Source organism: Ooceraea biroi, chromosome 10, assembly GCF_003672135.1.
Source record: "Ooceraea biroi isolate clonal line C1 chromosome 10, Obir_v5.4, whole genome shotgun sequence".
NCBI lineage: Eukaryota > Metazoa > Arthropoda > Insecta > Hymenoptera > Formicidae > Ooceraea > Ooceraea biroi.
In genome coordinates this window covers 11055682-11079632 of record NC_039515.1, presented here as the reverse complement: position 1 = coordinate 11079632, position 23951 = coordinate 11055682, and the positions used below count along the sequence as shown (strand labels likewise).

Sequence of the window (23951 nt, the reverse complement as noted above, 5' to 3'; positions counted from 1 at the left end):
AGAATATTTTTCGTCTTGTTATCAGAAATCCTTTCTGAGGGTGTACCATTCTCGACCGAACACAACGTTGTGACGCGGATTAAAACCGATTTATGTGCAGCGCGAATTGATATCGGTCGCAAAAAGAAGAGAGTCATTAAACGTAAGAACGATCCCATTTTTCCCGCGCGTTTAAAGAATCACGCGTATGGTATGTGTACTACACACGTAATCAGCCTATTCGCGCCTTCGCAATCGACGGTGGGAAACAACCGGATGCCGCGCCGCATCGCTGGCATAGCAGGAATATCTAATGACTGAAAACCAGCGGATCCAGAAAAGTGAGAGGTCTGATCGCTTAACCGCGATTAATTGAACGCGAACGGCGCCATGAATGAGCCGAGTATCAGGAGAGCTCACGTTGCTGGTGACAATTTTCCTAAACAACATCCGTATACGTGCGATAAAGTATTTTCATCTCGAGAATTACTGAACCGATTTATAAACGATAGTTCTCGTTCGCCTGTGGAGAAATTATTTAAAAAATCATATAAAATTATACATCACGTACACTGTGCAAACGCGCGAACATAATAGTGAATAAGTAATAATTCTTTCCTTTTTTTTCTTCTTTCCGACATGATCAATTTTCCACGTTATCTTATTAATCCTTAAATAGGCGCACTGGCAAAATCACACAAGTGAGCGCATGGGTCATCAATGACTCCATTTCCTTTTTTGAAATTTAAGTAAAGCAAGAGGTATTCAAAGAATAATGCAGGTTAATTAAAGTTTAGTGATAATTAAAATTTATTACGTTAACAAAAAACAAATAAATTCTCTTTAAGTTAACAAAAAAATAAACATTTTCCTATATACCGAGGAACTATTTAAAGTCAGTCTTGCTCTGAGCCCACGTGCCTAAAGGTTAAAATGATCACTCGTCGACGAGGTTTCTCTCATTCGCAACAAAATCATGCTTGTTCTACACATTATGTCTGAAAAATAACAGGCTTGACGCTACGTCAATTCACAGTGTATAAGCCTGTACTTATAAGTTATACGTAAACGATAAAGACCAGTTTCACAAGGACACGCGCAAACGCTTCGTTTGCGAGAAGATATTCTATGGCGAAGTCTTCGGAACGGTGAATCTCTCGAATGATAGAGAAGAGCAACAGGTTAGGATTGGCTCCCACCTGTTGTGAACCGTGCATGCGAAACCCACGCAACGGGTAGTCTCAGCTTGGAATTCGTTTGCAGTTTCGCTACAGGTCGGTCGGTCGGTCGCTACACATATGCACATAGGTACTCGTAGGTCGGGAACGATATAGTAAATGTGATTCGACTCTAAAGACCATCTTAGACTATGCAATATATTGCGCTAGACTTGAGGCAATTTTTTGCTGCAAGAATTGCTTGCCGTTGAATTGTATTGTGTTTTGTATTTTATTTGACGCAAGATTTGCGCAATATGCACTTGTATACGCAATATGTACAACCTGAAAACATGGAGGAACGTATCAGGTACATAGGAATAGCGTGCTTATTAAGAGGAACACGTATAACAAAATGAATAATACAGAGGCGAGTAGCGAGACGATTATCATAACCTTGCATTAATCATAAATAAACAAGTAACAAAAGTTTGTTCTGTTTCGAGATTCTTTCTGCACCAGTGCAGGTAGCTAAACCGAACAGATGTATATACTTCTTGTATTAGTGCATACAGTTCAACTAAAAAGAACAGATCTCGAAACGTACAAACCATGGCGCATGCCAGCAGACAAAGAATTGCTCAAGAATAGAACACGTTTTCAATATCTTGCGTAATTTAATTACGAAACACATGCAATTTGCTTGCAATTTGGGTGTGATATTCTGCAATATTTATTGCTTTAAAAATCGCGTCAAATCTTGCGCAATATATTGCATAGTCTAAAACGGGCTTTAGAATCCACTATCAAAAATGATTTGATAAATAATCGACTCGCTTATATAAATCTATTCTTATTGCTATGTATATGAACGACGCGTCGTTTACAAATCGGCTCGTAATTATACAATTAACATTCCCAGAAAATAATTAACGTCTCCAGCATGGTAGATCTTTTGCAACAATTACAGTATAGTAATACCACAGAGAAAAACGTGGCTTGTAATAATGAAAGCAGATACATTGAAAGATAGTAGAATCACTGCGATTCCAATCATCTTTCGAGAGAGAGAGAGAGGGGGGGGAGGGGGAGATGTTTTAATAAATGTTTTAATAAAGTAACAAAACGCGCGAGCAACGTTTATGCGTCAAGGCACTGCTTCGAGACCACGCCCAAAATAATAACAGCTGTGATTAAAAAACATGTTCTATTAGAGGCATGCGAGGGATGAGGGGAGGATGGGAAACAGACAAGTAGCTGCTCTTCACTAATAGGACGTAGATTAATCGCCACTGGTCCATGTAACATGGAACGCGCGCGCTCGCATAGAATGCGGGTTGCGCAACGTGGATCACAAATCAAAATGATATGAATACCTCAAAATAAATAAGTCAGCGTTCGCAAGTACCAATACCTTCAGCAACTTGGTATCGAACAGCCTCTTTAAACCGTCTTTTACAAAAATGTCTTGCAGTCTTGCTGTCGCCCGTAATAATCGGGCAAGCGTCGCGCGAGTAATTTAAGACACGAGTAAATTAAGACAATTATTGTCTGTGTGATATCTCAATTGTCACCCGTACAACAGAAGGCATAAAATCCGTTTTGAATGAATGCCTGTCTAAGAGATACCAGAGGCGCGGCGCTGAAACGCGTACTTTTCATCCAAGAATAGAAATAACCGTTTGGTCGGAAAGGTCATTTTGACCACGACAGGCAGGCGCTCGAACGTTAGAAAGTAACGCACGCAAAGAAAGAGAAACAAACCAGAAAGGCAGCGCCGCCGGCTTGTACCGCGAGTTTTCACGAAAGAGCACGCCGCCGAGGAAGAGACCGGCCAAGTGCGAGTAGTTTCTTCCATTAAACCCTTCGCCTTAATTATCCCTCGTGCTGTAATTCGTCTTCGGCCTGTTGACCGCGTAACGTTATACGTCCCGCCTCAATTCCTCCTAATATCGCTCCGCTCTTCCATTTCTCTCGTGTTCCTCCGAGAAAAAGAGAAGGAAAGAGAAAGACAAAGAGAGAGAGAGAGATAGAGATGCGGTTGTAACTTGCAACCGCAATTTCACGAGACATCGACAACACGCGGTGGGAACAGGCGTAAGTTCGAGTTAAACAACCGTCCGCACGCAAAGTACATAAACCGCTTTACAAATGACCCAACGATGAGTGGGCATGAAAAAGATAATCTACTTTCCTTATACGCCGTGACGTAGATCATATACGGAATGCAATTTCGGTATTTTATATTAACCCTTAGAGGGCCGGGGTGGCCCCTATATGGGCCACTATAGTGGCTATAAGATAAATAACTGTTTAATGTGCATATATAGGTATATATTAGGAGTGTGATTTAGTTTTGAGGGTTTTGCAACAGATGGCTGTAGTGTCAGTTTGTTCCAATAGCTGTTTCCGATAACTGTTCTTTCTTACAGTCTTGACATTATCCATCACATTTAGTAGCATTATAGCAATAGATGCAATAACAGTCGCGTTTATATCATCGTAAAAATGCAACTTCCGAAAGCTCTTTAGCATTTTCGACATGCGTTGCTTTTGTTTTTTAATCAAAACAAAACTGCGGCTGACGGTTATAGAATTCTTGTGGAAACTTATGGTGATTCTGCCCCATTAATTAAGACGTGTGAATACTGGTTTAGACGCTTTAAGAGTGCTGATACTGATGTGAAGGACAAAGAACGCTCGGGACAACCAAGAAAGCTTGAAAATGCAGATTTCCAAGCATTATTGCACGAAAATCCAACAGAATCCACTTCAGAACTTGCCAGAGCATTAAATGTTGATCGTACAACAGTTACGAAACATTTACATGAAATGGGAAAAATTCAGAAAGAAGGGAAATGGGTTCGACATGAATTATCGGAAAGTGCCATTTGAACATTTGCATTTCGTTGATCGCCAGGCAAAAAAAGAAGAGTCTTTTGTCTCGGATTGTTACTGGGGATGAAAAGTGGATCTATTTTGATAATCCGAAACGCAGAAAATCATGGGTGGATCCAGGCGAACCATCAACATCCACTCCGAGACGCAATATTCACGGTTCAAAAGTAATGCTCCGTATTTGGTGGGATAGTGTACTATGAGTTGTTAAATCCGCATGAGACTGTCACGGCTGATCGTTATCGACACGAATTGTACAAGTTGAAGCAAGCATTGGACCAAAAACGACCACCAATTGCGAGTAAACGACGGAAAGTGATTCTTCTTCGTGACAACGCTCGACCTGACGTTGCGTTATCAGTGAAAGAAACACTATTAGAGCTTGAATAGGAAGTCTTACCGCACCCCGCGTATTCTCCGGACATTGCTCCATGCGATTATTATTTGTTCCGGTCGATGCAAGACGCTTTAGAGGATACACACTTTGATAATTTGGAAGAAGTGCGAAAATTCGTCGACGAATGGATCAACTGAAAAGAAGAGTGATTTTATCGTGGTGGAATCCATCTCTTGCCAGAAAGATGGGAAAAAGTTATAGAAAATGAAGGAAAATATTTTGATTAAGGTATTCATTCATTATCATATTTAAATACATGCGTTTTTGAGCAAAAAAACCCTCAAAACTAAATCACACCCCTAATATAAAACTATAAAATAAAAAAATTAAAAAGGAGCTACAAAACTTTCTATGTCCATGCAATTAGCTTTGGATAACGCCAAAGAAAGTTTTATACATGCATGTAACTGTTATTATTCATTTAGGCTTATTTAAGTTGGCAACACTGTTCCTATGTAAAATTTCGATAATCTGATCTTAAAATCGTGATTAGCGATATCAAAAACCCTTAGAAACACCAAGATTTAAAATTTGAAAATTTTGAATATTTGCCAAACCGTTCGAGGCCGGACTGGCCCATATATGAGCCAGGTACGAACTTGGGAACTTTACGGAACCTATAGGTTGCATATATGCATAAATTTTACGTTAAAAAATGTCAAATTTCAATGGACAAATCCCGGCCCTCTAAGGGTTAATGCGAATGAAAATGTATTATGTTCGAATTAATATAGTCGCTCGGTAACAGATATCGCTGTGTACGTAAATATAATCTATGTAAATATAATCAAATGCTTTGTTTCCAGAATAAATTGTTTTCCAGAATAAATAATTTTCCACGAAAGTGAACGACGGTGAACATTAAAATAAATTAACTGCGACTGAAGTTCGATAGTATCTGTCGAGGTACTTTTCTACGAAGTCTGGCCGTGTTATGTGATGCCCCACGTTAGGTTTTCTTTTATCTTCTTCGTGGGAGGCACCAAAAATGGACGCATACTGCGATGGACGTGCGTGTAGACGTGCACGAGAGGACTTAGAAAAGCAACGTGGCGATCGCGCGGACCCGATACATCCAAATTTAGGATCCCGACTTCCTCTATCTCCTGCCGAACCGCCTGGAGCCCGTTTCCCGGCGCGGAGTGCCGCCCACGTGATTTAAACCCCGTTAACTCGTCCAGCGAGTTTTATATTAACCCTCTATTATCGAGCTGAATAAACGAGAGAGAGACACGTTTCAAATATCGCCTACGTTCACTTTGATCTCGCGCAAGTACTCTGTTCCATCAGAGTCCTAGCTGCAGAACGAGATAACAAAAATCCATGAATCCGTTCGTCGAGTAAACCGTTTCTTTTATGGACAGCGAAAATGTTATTGAGGACTGCGAGACTCCAGTTAGTTCAAAAATTAATTAAACACTAGATAATGAATATTTGCGAGCGTGAGCGCGACGAGATAACAGTATGACTAGATAACAGCGGTTAGCACAAAGTTAGTCTCTATTCAAGTCCACTCTCGCAGTGAAATCGCAATGAAAGCCGATTAGATTCAATAACAAGTTCGTTATAAAAATAGAATATCCAACTGCAGATTGGAACGAAAGAAATATAGTACGCGGACTGTTCCGCGCGAAAACACGTTGACGCAAAAGTCGAAAATTCATGCGACTCGGCCTTAGAGATACTTCCGAGAGCGAGAGAAATAAACTTGTAGTGCAAAGTCGCATATCGCCTGCAGTGTTTAGAGGAAAGATTCGGCGTAAAATGACTCGAGAGGAGAGAGTCTCTCTGCCTCTCTTCTCTCGCCGTCTTTCTCGGTCGACATGCATCAGAGAGACCACGCGGTATCGGTCATTCGCGTAAGGATAAACGAGACGAGGAATATCACGGCGAACCGAGGACGGCTCGGTGAGCGGAACTAAACGAGAACGGTACATTCTGCAATCTATCGTGGAAAAAGTTTTGGTCCGCTATAATGCGCTTAACCGTCTCAGCATCAGGGAAATGACCGCAAGAAATAAGATCAGGTACCGCACACTAACGACAAACTAATTTTGAATAAGTAATGACTCTTTCCCCTCGACATGATTTAAATAGATCGAGTCTTGTCGTGCGGTCCGGCTGAAACGATCATTCGCTGACTCTAGCCTTCTCTCGGTTGCTACAAAATCATGCTTTTCTTGCAGACTATGTTTGAACAACAACGTTACGTCAATTCATCGCGCACAAGCCTGCATAAGCTGCACGTAAACGATAATCACAGAGTGAGGGAAGTTTCAATATTCTGCAAAAACGTTTACGATCGGACGAGCATTTTAAGACTTGGACGGAGCCTGCAACACTACACGAACAAAGTCGGCTGAATTAGCAGAGCGAATGGAAGGGAATGCGAATTGCAGCAGGCCGTGGTCTTTCGCGATAAAAACACTTGACACGATCCGGCAAGGATCCGCGCGCAGAACTCCGCTCCGTTCACAGTTTCGAGCAAAACGCGAGTCATAAATCCGGCGTTTCAAGGTTTCCCCTTCCTCGACCAAAGCGGAAGTTGGCACGTAAACGGTTGGCGAACGAAGTGGAAGAATGTTCGCCACATTCCGCCTGAATGGCGATTAGATCGCGATAAATCTCAACGAGAATTATTATCGAGTGAACTTGCAAGGGTTTCTACATTTTTGCAACATTGATCGTAGTTGACTGAATCGGCACGTAAAAGCCACTCCGTGTGCAGCAATGCACTTGCAGCCGAAGCAATGCAATCGGTATACGCAAACGGTACATCTTGCACGCTCTCCCCCTCCGTTTCACCGTCTCTCGAAAAAGTGCTCGTAACCGTTTCACACACGATGAATAGGATTACCTTCGAGCCACAATATGATTTGAAGAGAGAATTTCCATGATAAATTAATAATGGTAGTACGCTTATCATAGATTAAAAGGTGAGAATGCAACTTTGGAATTATTAAATCTGAAAATTATCCGGTTCGCAAACTCGAAGGCTCTTTTTCGAACAAGCTATCCGGCGAATCCCGAGAAACTTACACAGTAAAAAATAAAATGTTAATTTTAACATTTTTTGCATGCCCAGAAAGTCCACTCTAAATTTTAAGTTGAAGTAACTCATTCGTCATATGTTACTTCTTGACAAACTAGAAATGTTAAGTAATTAACACAATACTTTACATTTATTTTTGTTATTGTAACTTTAAGTGTGATGTAAAAATAACGTACAAAGTAATTGAAAACTACATGGAAGAGAAGTTACAATAACTCATTAGAAAAGTTGATAGAACATTTTCGTTCGTACAATATGAACATTTACTTTTTATGTTATATTAACACATGATAGTAATTATTTCAACTTAAATTATTTTTGATAGAAACATTTAATTTTAGTAAATTTGATTATTTTATATGTCAAAGTTCATGATTATTTGAAGATTTACTTTAACTTCTTTTAGAATGTTAAACTGACTTTGTGACATGTTGATTGTTTAAAATTATTGTGTTAAAAGCATTTGAAATAATATTCCATTTCTAAGAGACATACACAAAATGTTAAGTTATGAAGTTAACATTAATGTAACATATAAAATTGTTATAAAAATAATAACATATCAGTTGTATGTTAATTTTACATTGAAGTAGTAATCAAAACATGGCAACACAAGAAAATTTTAACATATGGACGCACAATTTTTAACGGTGTAACGTCGACTATAGAAAGTGAGTGACAAATTCTCGCAGACAATCGTGCTATTATCATGTTTATCTGGGACACTCTACAGACCGTGTAGACCAATGAGCCAGATGAATGTCACGAAGAGAGATCTCGAACCACTCTCGAGACGGCCGATGTGCATGCAATCGAACGGGACGTTCGTTCTACGTTATTTTCCCACTTTCTCTCTCTCTCTTTAAATCCTCTTTACTTGTTGCGTCTAAAAATAACTCGCAGTTACTCGAAGATTACAACGCAACCCCTGTACAATCATAAATAACCATCATTAATAAATCACGCGCACGTAATGCAAAGTACGGCTATCTTGACAATTTTACATCTCACGAGCAGCAAGAGAAATAAGGGATTCCGAGCCAGCCACACTTCGGCATCGGTCACGCAGCCTAACATTCTCGCCTATTGCACGCAATTCGATTCCCACATTCATCCAATTCTGATCGTAAATTTTGACGCTGGCCAAAGATAACAGCCAATTTAACTACGCTCTTCAATCCGACTAGCTTTCATTGTAAAAAACCAGCACCCCCTTCCCCCCTCGCCCTCCTACCCTCATTGGAGAGCGTCCAATCGAATCGACTCGTGAGCGTATGCACTCGCACCACGCCTCGAGTATATTCGCATCCTCGTGACACGCTCGATTATGACTTTTACCTCGCGCGTACGTCAAGCGCCTCGTTCTCGCTCGCGTCGCCGCGACACGCAGACACAGCCGCCGTCCCCTCCTCCTCCTCCCCCTTGCAGCTTCATTTTATTCGTCTCGTCGACCCCGGGCGTAACTCGGCAAACCGAGCTGCAATAGGGTTCTCCGCAACTTCGGGTCGGCGTTTCGCTCGCGTCGTCGCGACGCAACAAGTAGACGACTCCCTTCGGTGCGCGCGCGTGCGGAGCGCTCCGCGACGTTGCTCACGCGCGCGCCGTACGCGCGCGGGGGGAGGCCGTCGGCCAGCGCGAAGGCCGCCGCTGAGCCGAGCCCTACTCAATGGAGCCGAACGGGAACGGTACGTCTCTCTCGGTGCGGCACGACCGCGACGGCCAGCGGCTCTCTCGCACTCGCGTCTTGCTCCCCGAGAAAAGCGAGCTACCGTCGGCAGTCGGTCGGGGGATCCGCCGGGCTCCTCCAGAAGAGGACGCGAGCTCTCCCCGAGTTCTTCGCTCGCGAGCGCGACGGAACAAAGATGATCGGCGCGAAGTCCGCAACATATACATACACGCACGTACCTTGTCGAGACACTTGAGCTCCTCGATCGGGTAGACCGTCTTCTCGCAGCGGGCGCACGTCTTGCTCATCTTCCTCGCCTCTCCTTTCGTCGCGTCGCTGCGTCTCCTCCCTCGCGTATCCACCACCACCACCACTACTACTACTACTCACTCTCCCGGGCTTGCTCTCCTACGCTCGAGTACGTGCGCGAGCGAGAACCGTGTACTCCGGCTCCTCGGTTCACTCCCGAGACACTGAGCGCTACGCGCGCGCGCACACACGTATGTACGAACGCGGCGTATGCACTGCGCGCCAGCGGAGCGACGGGGAGGCGTCGGTGCGTCCCGCACGTGCGTGATGTGTACGCTAGCGACACTGCATCCGAGCCGGCTGCCGCCGCTGCTTCTCGACGACGCTGCCGCCCGATGCCCGACCAACCCGCCGAGGGGAAAAACGCCGCGACGCCACGGGAGACGGGACCGGATTTTCCGACCGACCGCTGGCCGCACCGCGTCCGTCTTGCTCGTCGAACGGTTTTTCGTTCTCTCTCTCTCTTTCTCTTGCGCCCTTTCCCGGATCTCTTCTCGCGCAGGGAAACACGGAAAACGCAGCGGAGAGAACTCTCGAACCACTCTCGAACGCCAGCCGCACCGAACCGCACTACCCTCTCGCCTCCGTCCAGCCACAAAAAAGCCGCCGAGTGACAGCGATGGTGGGCCGCACTGCGCTAGTCAACGCGACGACTCGTCGCGCATCGGCGCGCGTGTCACGTGACCCGCTCTGACGCGCGCGATTCGCGGAGCGCCCTCAGGCCTGGTAGATACGTGTCCGGCACCTGGGACTAACTTCGCTCGACAGATGCGCGGAGAAAACCTAACGTTTCACAAAATTGTCTAAGTTTTAAAAAATAAAAACAATCTTTCCGGTTTTTTGACTATTTTTCGTAACGTGAACTCCATTTGCAGTGCGAAACGAATGTCTAAAGATTTCCTACTTTTTCCTGTTCCTAGAACTCTGTCGATAATACAGTTGATTTATGTACGGTCTTTTTAAATTAATTTTTCTAACTAAAGATGAAAAAATGTACGAAAGTTTAGTCAAGGAAAAAAATCAAATTTTATCTCTCAACATTTCAAGATCTTATTAAAAAACGATTCCGAAGAGAGTTTTTTCGAAAAATGTATTGTATCAAAGTTTCACCACATATCGCGTGCGTGCTTTTATCAACAGTTTGTAAAAGCCATTTTGCTACGATCTATCAATTGTCGCCCTCTACAGGTCGTCTTTTACATAAGCTGGATGCACACAGCTTTCTGAGTAATGCAGGATAGTTATCAGAGGATTTAAAAAAAAACAAAAACTATTAGTTTTATAAAGGGATATTAAATACAAAATAAAAATTTTTATTAATAATAAAATATGATTGTTTAGGATAGTTATCAGAGGATTAATAGAAAACAAAAAATATTAGTTTTTGTAAAGTTTTTTTATCAAAATTAAAATTTTTATTAATAATAAAATAATTTTTTTTCGTTTACAAAGAGCATGCATTTTGCTCTTATTTAATAAGCGTAAGTGCAATAAGCTCAATTAAACTTATGCTTATTATGAAAGTTTAACATAGGGAGATTTAAGTCTTTTTATTCTTTACCTTTCAGGAACTGATAAACCACACTGAAATCTTTATTCGGGTATCCCTGAGCAATAACTGCCCTGTAAACTTGATGTGCCAGAGAGCCAAGAGGAATTGGCGTTTGCGTTCTGGTGGCAGCGGATTGCGCTAATCCCAAGTCCTTCGCCATTAGCGTTGTGCCGAAACCACCCTGCACACGCGAATTTAATTAAATACCTTGTAATCGTACATCCTTTCTGTTTGATAAATAAAAATTAATAATTAAAGAAATGTGAACATAATATTCACATAAATGCGACGAAGTGATTACTTCTTATAGTAAAATGATGCATTTTTTAATTAATTATAAGAGCTGTTAACTCCATAACGCAATACCATGTTTAATCTGCCATTTAATAAATAAAAATTAATAAATAAAAAAATATGAACATCATAATATTCAAATAAATGCGACGAAGTGATTACTTCTTGCAGTAAAGTGATGCATTTTCTAATCAATTATAAGAGCTGTTAACGCCATAACTAAAAGAAGAAGAAATTTGCAATACCATGTTTAATCTGTCATTATTCTAATTATTAATCCTGCCTAAGCAAACCGTAAAGGAGCAAAAGGAGAGGCAGACTACGGAGAGATCTCCAGCCGATTACCTCATAATTCTTCGAACTCGGAACATTCGGTAGGATTCCTGGAACTGGATTGTAAAGCTCGGAGGACCAGCACCTGCCCGAGCTGGAATTCACGATGTCCACCAACACCTTTGCGTCCAGACCAAGCCTGAAGCAGACAACACGCAATCAAATCGCCGCCGTATTAAGCGAGCAGTCAATTCATTCCGTTTCGTATCTCACCTTTGCCCGAGGTTGAACGCCTCCGCAGTGCCAATCATACTAATGGCCAGCAGCATGTTATTGCAGAGCTTGGCGGCCTGACCCATGCCCACGTCACCGCAATGTACTATCCTAGATCCCGTGGCTTCCAGGATGGATTTCGCGTGGTCGAAATCCGTTTTCGAGCCCCCTACCATGTATGTCAAGGTGCCATTCTCGGCAGCATTCACACCTGTAACACATCGTGAGAGCTGTAACAATTCTCATATCCTCTCGTTTGCATCATCCCGTATCCTTCAGAATCCAATTGGCTTATACTTATGACTTATTCACATTTTTTGCATACATTTCTTGCCAGTTCGAAAAACGACGGTAAACAGACAGGTATGCATCCGAATCACCCATGTTTTTAAAGAATTAGCTTTAGAAAAGCTTTAGAAACAGGAACTGAGCTCTAGGAAAGGATAGGAAGAAACAGGAAATTTTCAAAGTTGTTTTACATTGCAAATGAAGTTTATATCATGAAGAATAGTCAACAAATATGAAGATTTTGTAAAACTTTTCGATAATTGACGTCTGTGCTTGTGCATTTGTGTCGCTCTACCTTTTAATATTCGGCTATATTATATTGATTTTATTATAATATTCTAGAAATATATAATGCATAATATATACCTCCCGACACCGGGCTATCAATAAATCTTAAATTCCGTTCCCGAGCCTGCGACGCAATCGATTGATCCACCGATGGATCCACAGTGCTGCTGTCGATCAGTAAAGCGTTCTCCTTTGCCGCACTGATAACAAATCGGTAATTTAATTGAAAATATCATTTATTGGGTTGGCCAAAAAGTAATTGCGTTTTTTTCCAATAGATGGACATACATGTCTTGAAATGTAACTAACTTCATTCTAAACCGCAAATTCATTATGTAGGTTAACAACTCACAGTTCAAGCTTCTTTTACAAAAAGAAAGTACACGATTTCGTTAACAATTGTTTCTTTGCCGTCGATTTCAAAATGGAAAATCAAAAAGAACATTTTCCTCATATTTTGTTTTATTACTTCCGAAAAGGGAAAAACGCTGTGCAAGCTCATAAAAAGTTATGTCATGTATATGGCGAAGATGCTTTAAAACTGCGGCAGTGTCAAAATTGGTTTACTAAATTTCGATCTGCAGATTTTAATGTGAAAGATGCACCACGCTCGGGAAGGCCAATCGAAATTGATGATGACAAAATAAAGGCACTGATCGATTCCAATCGGCGTTTAACGACACGAGAGATTGCTGAGAATCTTAACATATCGAAATCGAGTGTTGAAAACCATTTAAAACGACTTGGATACATTAGTAAGCTCGATATTTCGGTACCACATGAGCTCAAAGAAATTCATCTCACTAAGCGTATTGACATCTGCGATTCTCTTTTGAAACGTGAGGAAAATGATCGATTTTTGAAACGTATGATAACAGGCGACGAAAAATCGATCGTCTACAACAACGTCGAACGAAAAAGATCGTGGAGCAAGCGTGATGAACCTGCTGAAAGCACTTGAAAAGCAGATATTCACCAAAGAAAGATTATGCTGTCAGTCTGGTGGGACTTTAAAGGTATTGTGTATTTTGAGCTGCTTGCAAGGAATCAAACCATTCATTCAGACGTATACTGTCGTCAACTGGATAAATTAAATGATGCCATCGAACAGAAACGTCGAGAATTGGTGAATCGCAAAGGTGTTGTGTTTCACCATGATAACGCTAGACCACGTACAAGTTTGGTCACTCGTGAAAAATTGTTGCAGCTTGGATGGGATGTGTTACCATGATGTTACCACATCCACCATATTCGCCAGACCTGGCACCATCAGATTACCATTTGTTTGGTTCTTTGCAAAACGCCTCGAATGGTAAAACCTTTACTGCTGATGAGGATATCAAATCGTTCTTGTAATTGTTTTTTGCTGAAAAAGATAAGAACTTTTTTGAGCGCGGAATCATGAAGTTGCCTGAAAAATGGCAAAAGACAATCAAACAAAATGGACAATATATTGTTTAATAAAGTTTTTGTTTCCCATGAAAAATTCGCCTTTTATTTATATAAAAAAACGCAATTACTTTTCGGCCAACCCAATAGTATACGTATTATGTGAGAAACAGAGTGCTCCAGCGAGTCTGACGGCCTGAGAAAAAAATGCGAAATGATTTTATCATTATCGAAATTGATATCACCTGAGTACACCGTCCTTGCCAGTGTACACGTCGAGAACGTGTTGATTCGAAGGCAACATCGAGATAACAACTTCGACGTTGCTAGACATTTCTGCGACGCTTGCCGCACATTTTGCACCTGCCTCTGCTAGATTCGTCATCGCCAATTTATTTACGTCGTACACCGTAAGAGCGTAGCCCTGAGAATTCGAAATTAATGACTTGTAAAAAAAACAATGAAGACTTCCCTTTTCCTCGACCAATCTGGCAAAGTTTATTAGTACTCAGTTACACTCAGTGTGAGTAGAACTTGTAAAAACAGCCGTTAAAAGGCTTTACGATACTTTGCGCTTTTGAACATTGTTTGTCACATACCTTTTTCAACAGATTCCTCGCCATATGACCGCCCATGTTGCCCAATCCGACAAACCCGATTTTTGAATAACATCTTGCTCCTATGTCATTGACATCAAAAGAGCCAACAAAAATGTATCAAAACATGTATATTTTAGATGGATACTTGAAAATGTGAAATGATAATTAAGTTTTTACGTTTAATATATAAATTATAATGTGTTAGGCCTACGTGATTTAAATAATTAATGCTAAACATACTAAAAGTGATAAATACACGATATAAAAATAAAAATTAAAATATAAATTATACTTAATGAACGGGAGATTTTTTCTTTTATTCATAAACCTGTTTGTTATGGAATTTATAAAATTTAGTTAAAAAATACAAATTTCATTGGTAACATATAGACATTCAACAATCGGAATAATTGGATTAAAGTTGTGTAAATTTTTATTATATATTATAAGTTATACGAGTTAGGCGAGTTTAAAATAAATAATGTATCAATGTTTATGCAAAAAGTTAAACTGACGAACTATGCTACTGGTACCTGTTACGAAGCTGTTAGGCAATCTCGTTAGAGTTACAAAAACACTCATTTCAAATATATTTTATGGAAATGAGTTGTGAAATTGTCCCCAATGCAAATATGTTCGTCCACCTGTGACTTGTAAATTTAGAAATAGCGTTTCAACTTGAATATTACACAACAATTCGACGTATTTCCTATTGTATATAATATATGCATAAACGATAAAGATTAATTTCTACAAACGAGTACTTGAAAAGAGAAATAACAACGTTGTCTGGCAAGTTATAGAAGTGGACTGATGATGACACGCAAAAAAGGCGATAGCAGCGACATCTCATCAGTAAATGACCCCGCAAACGCATTGGAATAATTATGTCATGACTTGATAAGGAATGATACCGATGGCGGGCGATTCGAAACAGATTTCGCGTTCGCTTGTTGGCGATCTGCGCAACGCGCAACAACATTAACAGCATTAACTTGCGGACAACTGCTGAGAATCGATTCAACCTTTTGCTACAGACATCAATCACAATTTTACGATTACGCCGGTTGCAATCAGCACGTTGAAAAATTTAATAGGTAATCGCAAAAACTTAGCGCGTACATGAAACCCGTTCTATCGAGCTGACCTTGCGGCATTGTCCGTCTCTTTGCAACATTAATGAAGATCATTACTCAGTAAAAACTACAACGATTAAAACGATTAAAGGCGTACGTAAGCGTGACATATAATATGTTAATAACTATCCTACATCAGTTTTATTTTATGAAGACATATTGCGACGCCGCTGTTGTTCCTTCCGCGTCATCTTCGTTTATAGAACTTTCTTGGAAATGTGATAAATGTAATAATAAACGTGATAGTTATCCACCGCTGCACGATGCATGCGATTGATTTATGATCTATTTTAAGAGACTATTATCGTGTGCATTATTCCTTTTCTCTCGCGAATGACAACTGGCCGCAAAGGCATCGTGCCTTTCGATTCGAAATAAAACTGCGAGAATAAAGCGTGACTGCTAAAAATTCTAACATCAAGTAAACACGCATATATTTGAAAAACTTCCTTGTCAATATGTTGAATTGGCATTGAATTAAACATGCGCGTTTGTGCGAGAAACAAAAAACATCGACAATTATTCATGAGATTCTACTTAAAGATATCAATTATTTGCATCTACATGAACTGATGTTTGTTTAGATTGTCAAAGAGCAACAAAATCCGCGCGTTAATCGCACATTATCGCAGATCTTTATGACTCCAAGAGCACGTTTAGCGAAGATCACACTTCGCATTGCGCGGCGCATTGACACGGAAAGGCTGGACATTACTTGACGTATCTCCGTGTAGATCAGTAACATCAAGGACGATAGCACGTCGATAGCAAGGACGATAGGACGATAAAAGTAGCACAAAGGGGCAATTTGATGACTACCGTTCGTGATAACGATGTTGAGTACGCCACGCGAGCGTCCGGTCTCGTTACTGGCATCTTGCGTATTGCGAACGCGCGCGGTTAATTTTTCAAGGGCCATCGTCAATTAAGTGTCCGGCGACGTAACGCGAAGCATAATTACGTCTATGTTTCCTACCGGCCGCGCAATTACGTCCTGTGTCAACCACCGTTCGTCGTAACTCCATGTTTATTCTGGACTCGCGCTCTCTTCGCTATCGGGGGTGATTATCTGCCGTCAAACTGCACCCCGAGTGTCCCAGTGCGCGCGAAGCCACCCGCCGCGCCGACGACTCGCATGCGTATGTACGTAGGTGCAATTCCACTCGAAGCAACCTTGTCGAGGGGCTCATTCTCACGTCAGACCTCACTCGCGTCACATTCGCAAGTCCAGTCCCAGTTGAGTGCAACGACAAAAGCTGGAAAAAAACTTAACAGTCTCGCGACCCTGACGCCGAAGGAATTTATTCTGATAACAGTTCGAAGTTCGTCACTTCATGATGATTAATGAATGGAAATGATGACACTTGTTATCGATCGAACATATTACACGTATAAATGGCTGATAATAATCGAGATTAAATCTGACACAAATATTAAATAATTTATGTGCTTGCAAATCAATGTGAGAAAAACGCGTATCGCACGTGCAACGTATAGCATTTTGTAGTAGCTATAAAGATACTCGCGTTTTGTTCGAAACAATATTTTTTCGTTCACGGATTGACGTCGCTCATAGGAACTGTACATGTTAATTCATTAATGCATCTTAATGTACATATAATGACCCAACATAATGAGAACGGAGTCGATATTTGGTATTTTGTCACTTATCGTAATCTCGGCATCAGCAGGGAGGGAAAACATGATGCTCCTCGAGAGTGGGACCTGGATTACAGAAGAAAATTTTACGACGATGATCGCAAAATCGTTTTTATACGCCAGGTGCCTCAATATCTATTTGAGTGGTTGGTATGATCTAGATTATTACATCTGCATAAAATGTAAATAGATTTTATAATGTTTTTTATGTTAGGCAAATTTTACGTCCCTTTAAAAATCATATTCGACCTAAACTATATAGAGCACGTTTCTTTTCCAGAACCGATTTATGATGCAGAAACGTTATTCCATCGATTTATAAGTAGTTATCCGAACGAGTATCTGTTAGGCGTAAGAATTTACGATTGCCAAGGATATTTCTTACTGGGACCGACGGATAAAGAAATAGCGAAAGCTATGGAAGGGTAAAGGGCAAACATCTTTACTCTTAAACCGTTAATTAATTCTATTATTCTGAAATTCACGTAAGTAAACTGGTCTTTTCGGTAGAGTACCATCGTCCATCTCAACGACAGAAATTCTTATTATTATCAATGGTGAATTGAAAAATAACTCCGAACTCTTTGATGTCTCCTTATATGGGAATTCTAATGCAAATATTGTATCAAAATCTGGAATCTGGACCCTATCGGAAAATTATTTAAAGCCTAGATTTTTTGTAAAAGTAGACAGGTATAGTAGACTATAATTTTCTTTTTTTATTTTTACTCTCTTGTTGAATAAAAATTTTTAATTTTTGTTACATTATAAATAATTTCTAAATAGAATTTTTAATAGAAAACATGATTAGATTATGAATATAGTTATTATATATAGCTACGAGGATTTGATGTATGACTTCGACATGATTAATCTCCGAGGTAGAGAACTGCAAGTATCTACTGTTTATCGACCACCCGTTTGCTATCTGAACAAAACGGTAAAGAGAATAATCGACGGTGAAGAAGAAGACATTTATTTAGCAGATAATGGTAAGTTAAATTATTTAATTATCAAGATTAATTGCAAGTTTAATATTATTACCTCAAGCATTAATAATTGCTAGCAATTTGGAGAGGTTAATAAGAGAACTGAAAATTGAACAATTAAATAAAACAAAATAATTGACGCATTCTTTATCATATATTGTTTAGATGCAGAAAAGGACGGAATGGAAATCAAAATATTTTTGCTCCTGGCGGAGAAACTAAATTTTACTTGGACAATGCGAAAACCGAAAGGAACCTATAGGTAGTTGTACATGTCATACATTTTTCTCCACGTCTAACACACAAGCACTAATTTTGTAAAGCCAATGTTTAGATATGGTCGACGCGTAAACGCAACACTGTGGAACGGTGGCATGATCCAACTTTTACGCGAGAAGAAGGTATGATAATAAGCAGGAATTTTGTGGTAATTACTATTAAGAATATTACTATTAATTACTATTATTTTATTATAATTATACTATATGGTAATTATAATAAATATATTATTAAATGTAGTAATTACTGTTAAAAATCGCTAGACTCGCTGATAGATTTATTTTATATAAGGCAATTTAAGATAATTTATCATTCTCGCAGATTGATTTAGCGTTTGGGAACATTTGGCTGACGCAAAATCATAACGAATTCGTGAACATGTCGGAACCGTGGTATCAATTGTCTTTACATTTTCTGGTACCCCGGCCACAACCGATCACGAATTTCTGGGCGCTCACGCGACCTTTCTCGGTAGGAGTTTGGTTACTTCTATTAATCATGTTGTTTGCTAATAGCACCTTTTTATGCATACGTGCCAGGCTCGATCCGAAATTTCCGAAACGTAAGTTGATGCTTTGTATTCAACGTAGAATGTAGACTGCTATGCACTTCAAGATATTATTTATTACTAGACTTTATTATTTGTGGTCTGCAAATTTAGCTGAACAAATGAAATTACTGATGTAGGTTTCAAATGCTATTCTGTAAACATCGACTGATAAACATTTAATATAATCGTTCAATACACTAAAAATTTCGCGATACACAGTTTTTAACGTATATACTTTTTCTTTTATAATTTCTTAATTTTTATATCAGATCCAATTTTTAATTGTCACATTCTTGTCCGTGTGATTGTGTTATATTATATGACACGTGAGATAAATAATATCTCACGACGAGATCACTATTCAAACTAAATGTCACATAAAGTCTCTTCTTTTAGGCTTTCGGAGCTTCTTCATCACAATTACTGAATTAATTGGCCGTTTATTGGGGACTTGGGTGCCAAGAAATATTATCAATGCCAGATTCGAGTTGCATTTGTGGCAATCTATAGGAGTCGTGCTGGTGACCGCATACAGTAGCAGTCTTGCAGTGAGACTCGCGAACTGGGAATATGAGGATAGGTGGCAATAATCATTTTGCATTACCTTTTTATATGTTAACTCCAATAAAAAGTCATATTTGGCTGCTACGGATTGTGCTTCCTAAAATAAAAAATTGCCCAATTATCATTAAACGTATCTTCACTCACACAAGTAAAAATGTTTTAACATGTTTTAATGCTGTCTATAGAATTGATACTATACCTCAATTTCTCGAAGCTAACTTAACATGGGGTCGGAAGGGGGCGCAGCCCTATTCTTACGATTATTTCGACATGGACGTAAGTAAAACTTATGTCGGCACAGATGACGTCATTTTTTATTTTACACCGCTGCGACAATTAGTCTTCTTTTTCCTTCTTCTTCTTCAGGATCCTTACGCGAGTCAGTTGCCGTCGAGATACGTCCCCGTGAAAGATGACGATGAGACTCACAGATTAATCGAAAGAGGTAAATTCGCGATCCTCGGCAAAACCATAGACTTGATCTTCTTTCCCGAGGACGACATTAAGGACGAGGATCTCGAAGTAAGATACAAGTTGTTTGTCCAGTTATCGTATATATTATTTACCTTATATGCGGGCTAGTTTTGACGATTTCGTAAAGTCAGGGGGTCTATTACGTATCTCTTCACGGAGTGAAAATGTGAAAAATGAGCAAACTTACTAGAATATTTATAATTTGATTGGTCAACACCTAGTGAATTTGCTCACTTTTCGCATTTTCACTCCGTGAAGAGATACGTAATAGACCCCCTGGGCACTAGACACCACAAGAAATATTCATTACAAAAACCTCATTTAAATAAAATCTCAATGTCAATAACAAAATAAATAACTGTTTAAAGGAATGCGTTGCACGCATAACTTAGCTAATTTTATGCACATAAAATAAAGAAGTTGAACGAACTTCCCTGAAGTAAAGTTCGACTGTAATTATGCTGTCTCGCCCGGATGGATATAAGTGTAGTGCGCTCCTCTGCGCACTACACTTATATCCATCCGGAAGAGACGTTGCATGTTTGCCCTGACTCCCAGAAAACGCACGGACAAAGTAAACACGGAAGTTTCCGTTGCACGCATATAAAAAGTGTTAACATACTGAAGTAAGTAACTGAAAATAATCATGAATCGTGTTAAGGACTATAGACTCATGAAGCAGTCATTGGGCAGATTTTACTCATCCTTTGCTGTTCAGCCTTGGTTGTTACGACCTTTTACTACGGTAATATGACAATCACACTTGTAGTGCATTATCGATTACTATCATCAATATTCATTGTAAGCTTTCACAGTCGCAATACTTCTTGCTATTAAAAATAGATTAGAAAATTAATAAATTTTCTTAGATCATGTTGTTTTACTCAGAAAAAACAGAATCTGCTTTTTAGTTAAAATTCCCTTAAATATGCTATTTATAATATAAATTTGTCACAATATTATCATGAATATTATTATATGTATACAAATTTTTTTTATAAAAATATTATTATATAAACAGTGCATCATATATTTGGGCATCACGATATTTATAAAAATCATTAAAAATTCGTATGATCATTTCGATATTTAGACAACTGCTGAATAACCCATTAACATTGTTTCTTATCGTTTAGATAATATTATGGCTAAAGGAATCAGGCATAACTCACTATCATCTCACGGACGTGCTCCGCCGAAGAACCAACTTCAATCTTTTCGAGGTTCTCGAAGAGTACGAAGGAAGCGATGGAAATGCTAAAAGTCTCAAGCTGACGCCGTTAGGAGCAGGTTTCATGATGCTCATCGTGGGTCTCTTAATATCTACAGTAGTATTTTTCTACGAACTGAAACAAGCCGCCGATTCGCGATCAATTCGCGAGGTTTTTCGAGACATTCAAAAGAGACGGGAAGAGTGGAAGCTGTCGGCGTACAAGAAAAAATGTCAGAGAGAAGCTGAATTCGTAGATCTCAATTCGAGCAATATGAATATTGATTTACTGATAATTAGATCTGCCAGACGTTCAGTGAGTGCTTTAGATATTAGGAATAATGCTTTTTCCACTAATTATGGTTCACATAGTAATTGAATGTATAAAATATTCAACATATTTATTTATGTTACGAGATATTGAATCACATTTTGCGGATTAATTATATACAGAATTAAAAATTTCCTAAACGTGAAGATATCGTGAGAATCACTTTTTTTATTTCTATAATGTTATAGAGAATTGAAACCAGCGAATTATATTGTTATGAATCGGCGACGCGCGCCTTTATAATCGAAGCGCGCGGAGTAAATCGCGCGCTCTTGTTTATCGCGCCGCGGTTGTGTCAGCTGTCCTCGGGTCAGCTGATTGCGCTCGAACAATAAAGACAAACGTCAATGTTAAATCGATGAAAAAGATAGACGTTGTAGTAACCTGATCGTCTTTAAAAAAACAGAAGTAATTTCGCCGCGGTCGCCGTCGAAAGCGTACGAATCCGTTCTTCGTAACCCGAAACGGTATGATCCAAATCGCGAATTCGACGTTAATTTACCGTCATAAACTCCGCCGTGAAAGGTGTATTAAAAGTGTATCGTTGTTGTTAAATATATGTTAATTGAAAAGTGAATCTGAATCATTCTTTCGGTGTGTTGGTCGCGTGTGCTATTCCGGCGATAAACCATCCGACAATATTAAAATCATATGAAACTTGCTCAGGTTTGAAAACAAATCAGATAGTAAACAATTACTTAAGCGGTAATTTTTATTAGTTGCGTTACGAAAACCTCAATATCCATTTAGATATATTATACGCATGTATCTATATACACGTATCAACGTTGATAACTCATTTTCATTACTAAAACATTGTTATATTCTTCACATTGTCTTAGAATCTTTAATTCTAATTAAATCTATCTATCTATCTATCATATTTCTAATGATATTTGAACAACAAATAATAATGTAATATGCATTCATTTATACAGATATTTTATTTTGGATTTCTTGTAAATGTTGTAAATGTGATAAATATAAAATGTAATATAATGAGATATGTAGATAGAAATTATATGATCGCAAGACATATAATGTGTCTTAGTTTTTCCATGCATTTTTAACCATGCAAATTTTGTAAATCTACATATATATATAAGCCAAATGCCACTCACTCACTCACTGACTCATCAACGTGCAGCCCGAACCATTGCACCTATCGACTTGAAATTTTAAGGGTATCTATTGGGTTGGCCAAAAAGTAATTGCGTTTTTTTTTATATAAATAAAAGGCGAATTTTTCATGGGAAACAAAAACTTTATTAAACAATATATTGTCCATTTTGTTTGATTGTCTTTTGCCATTTTTCAGGCAACTTCATGATTCCGCGCTTAAAAAAGTTCTTATCTTTTTCAGCAAAAAACAATTCCAACAACGATCTCATATCCTCATCAGCAGTAAAGGTTTTACCATTCAAGGCGTTTTGCAAAGAACCAAACAAATGGTAATCTGATGGTGCCAGGTCTGGCGAATATGGTGGATGTGGTAACATCATGGTAACACATCCCATCCAAGCTGCAACAATTTTTCACGAGTGACCAAACTTGTACGTGGTCTAGCGTTATCATGGTGAAACACAACACCTTTGCGATTCACCAATTCTCGACGTTTCTGTTCGATGGCATCATTTAATTTATCCAGTTGACGACAGTATACGTCTGAATGAATGGTTTGATTCCTTGCAAGCAGCTCAAAATACACAATACCTTTAAAGTCCCACCAGACTGACAGCATAATCTTTCTTTGGTGAATATCTGCTTTTCAAGTGCTTTCAGCAGGTTCATCACGCTTGCTCCACGATCTTTTTCGTTCGACGTTGTTGTAGACGATCCATTTTTCGTCGCCTGTTATCATACGTTTCAAAAATCGATCATTTTCCTCACGTTTCAAAGGAGAATCGCAGATGTCAATACGCTTAGTGAGATGAATTTCTTTGAGCTCATGTGGTACCCAAATATCGAGCTTATTAATGTATCCAAGTCGTTTTAAATGGTTTTCAACACTCGATTTCGATATGTTAAGATTCTCAGCAATCTCTCGTGTCGTTAAACGCCGAGTGGAATCGATCAGTGCCTTTATTTTGTCATCATCAATTTCGATTGGCCTTCCTGAGCGTGGTGCATCTTTCACATTAAAATCTGCAGATCGAAATTTAGTAAACCAATTTTGACACTGCCGCAGTTTTAAAGCATCTTCGCCATATACATGACGTAACTTTTTATGAGCTTGCACAACGTTTTTCCCTTTTCGGAAGTAATAAAACAAAATATGAGGAAAATGTTCTTTTTGATTTTCCATTTTGAAATCGACGGCAAAGAAACAATTGTTAACGAAATCG

The 23951-nt window shown here is 39.3% G+C and overlaps 3 protein-coding genes across 4 annotated transcripts in view; 1 reads left to right on the top strand and 2 right to left on the bottom strand.

Annotated features, from left to right (window-relative positions):
• LOC105278579 (LIM and SH3 domain protein Lasp) overlaps nt 1-10071 on the bottom strand; it is a 36266-nt gene extending 26195 nt beyond the window's left edge. Inside the window, exon 1 of one of the 2 annotated variants that reach the window (XM_011337778.3) lies at nt 9389-10071. In XM_011337778.3, the coding sequence (XP_011336080.1) occupies nt 9389-9457 (69 nt within the window). In that variant the 5' untranslated portion in view covers nt 9458-10071. The remainder of the gene's footprint in view (nt 1-9388) is intronic. The other variant, XM_011337777.3, reaches the window with a different exon arrangement.
• Nucleotides 10072-10835: 764 nt separating this feature from the next.
• On the bottom strand, nt 10836-15234 carry LOC105278581 (3-hydroxyisobutyrate dehydrogenase, mitochondrial). Its single transcript, XM_026972887.1, has 7 exons — nt 14948-15234; nt 14415-14494; nt 14061-14239; nt 12505-12626; nt 11851-12061; nt 11650-11776; nt 10836-11191 (listed from the first exon to the last, which is right to left on the bottom strand). Exons 1-7 carry the CDS (start codon nt 14994-14996, stop codon nt 11009-11011), a joined length of 951 nt encoding a protein of 316 aa, XP_026828688.1. The 5' UTR covers nt 14997-15234; the 3' UTR covers nt 10836-11008.
• A 1186-nt stretch (nt 15235-16420) lies between these two features.
• On the top strand, nt 16421-22647 carry LOC105278584. Its single transcript, XM_020031378.2, has 12 exons — nt 16421-17355; nt 17490-17634; nt 17720-17902; nt 18047-18201; nt 18364-18460; nt 18533-18599; nt 18799-19039; nt 19424-19607; nt 19777-19867; nt 19958-20113; nt 20727-20810; nt 21202-22647. The coding sequence occupies exons 1-12, from the start codon at nt 17184-17186 to the stop codon at nt 21652-21654; spliced, it is 2028 nt and encodes a 675-aa protein (XP_019886937.1). The 5' UTR covers nt 16421-17183; the 3' UTR covers nt 21655-22647.
• Nucleotides 22648-23951: the final 1304 nt, after the last annotated feature.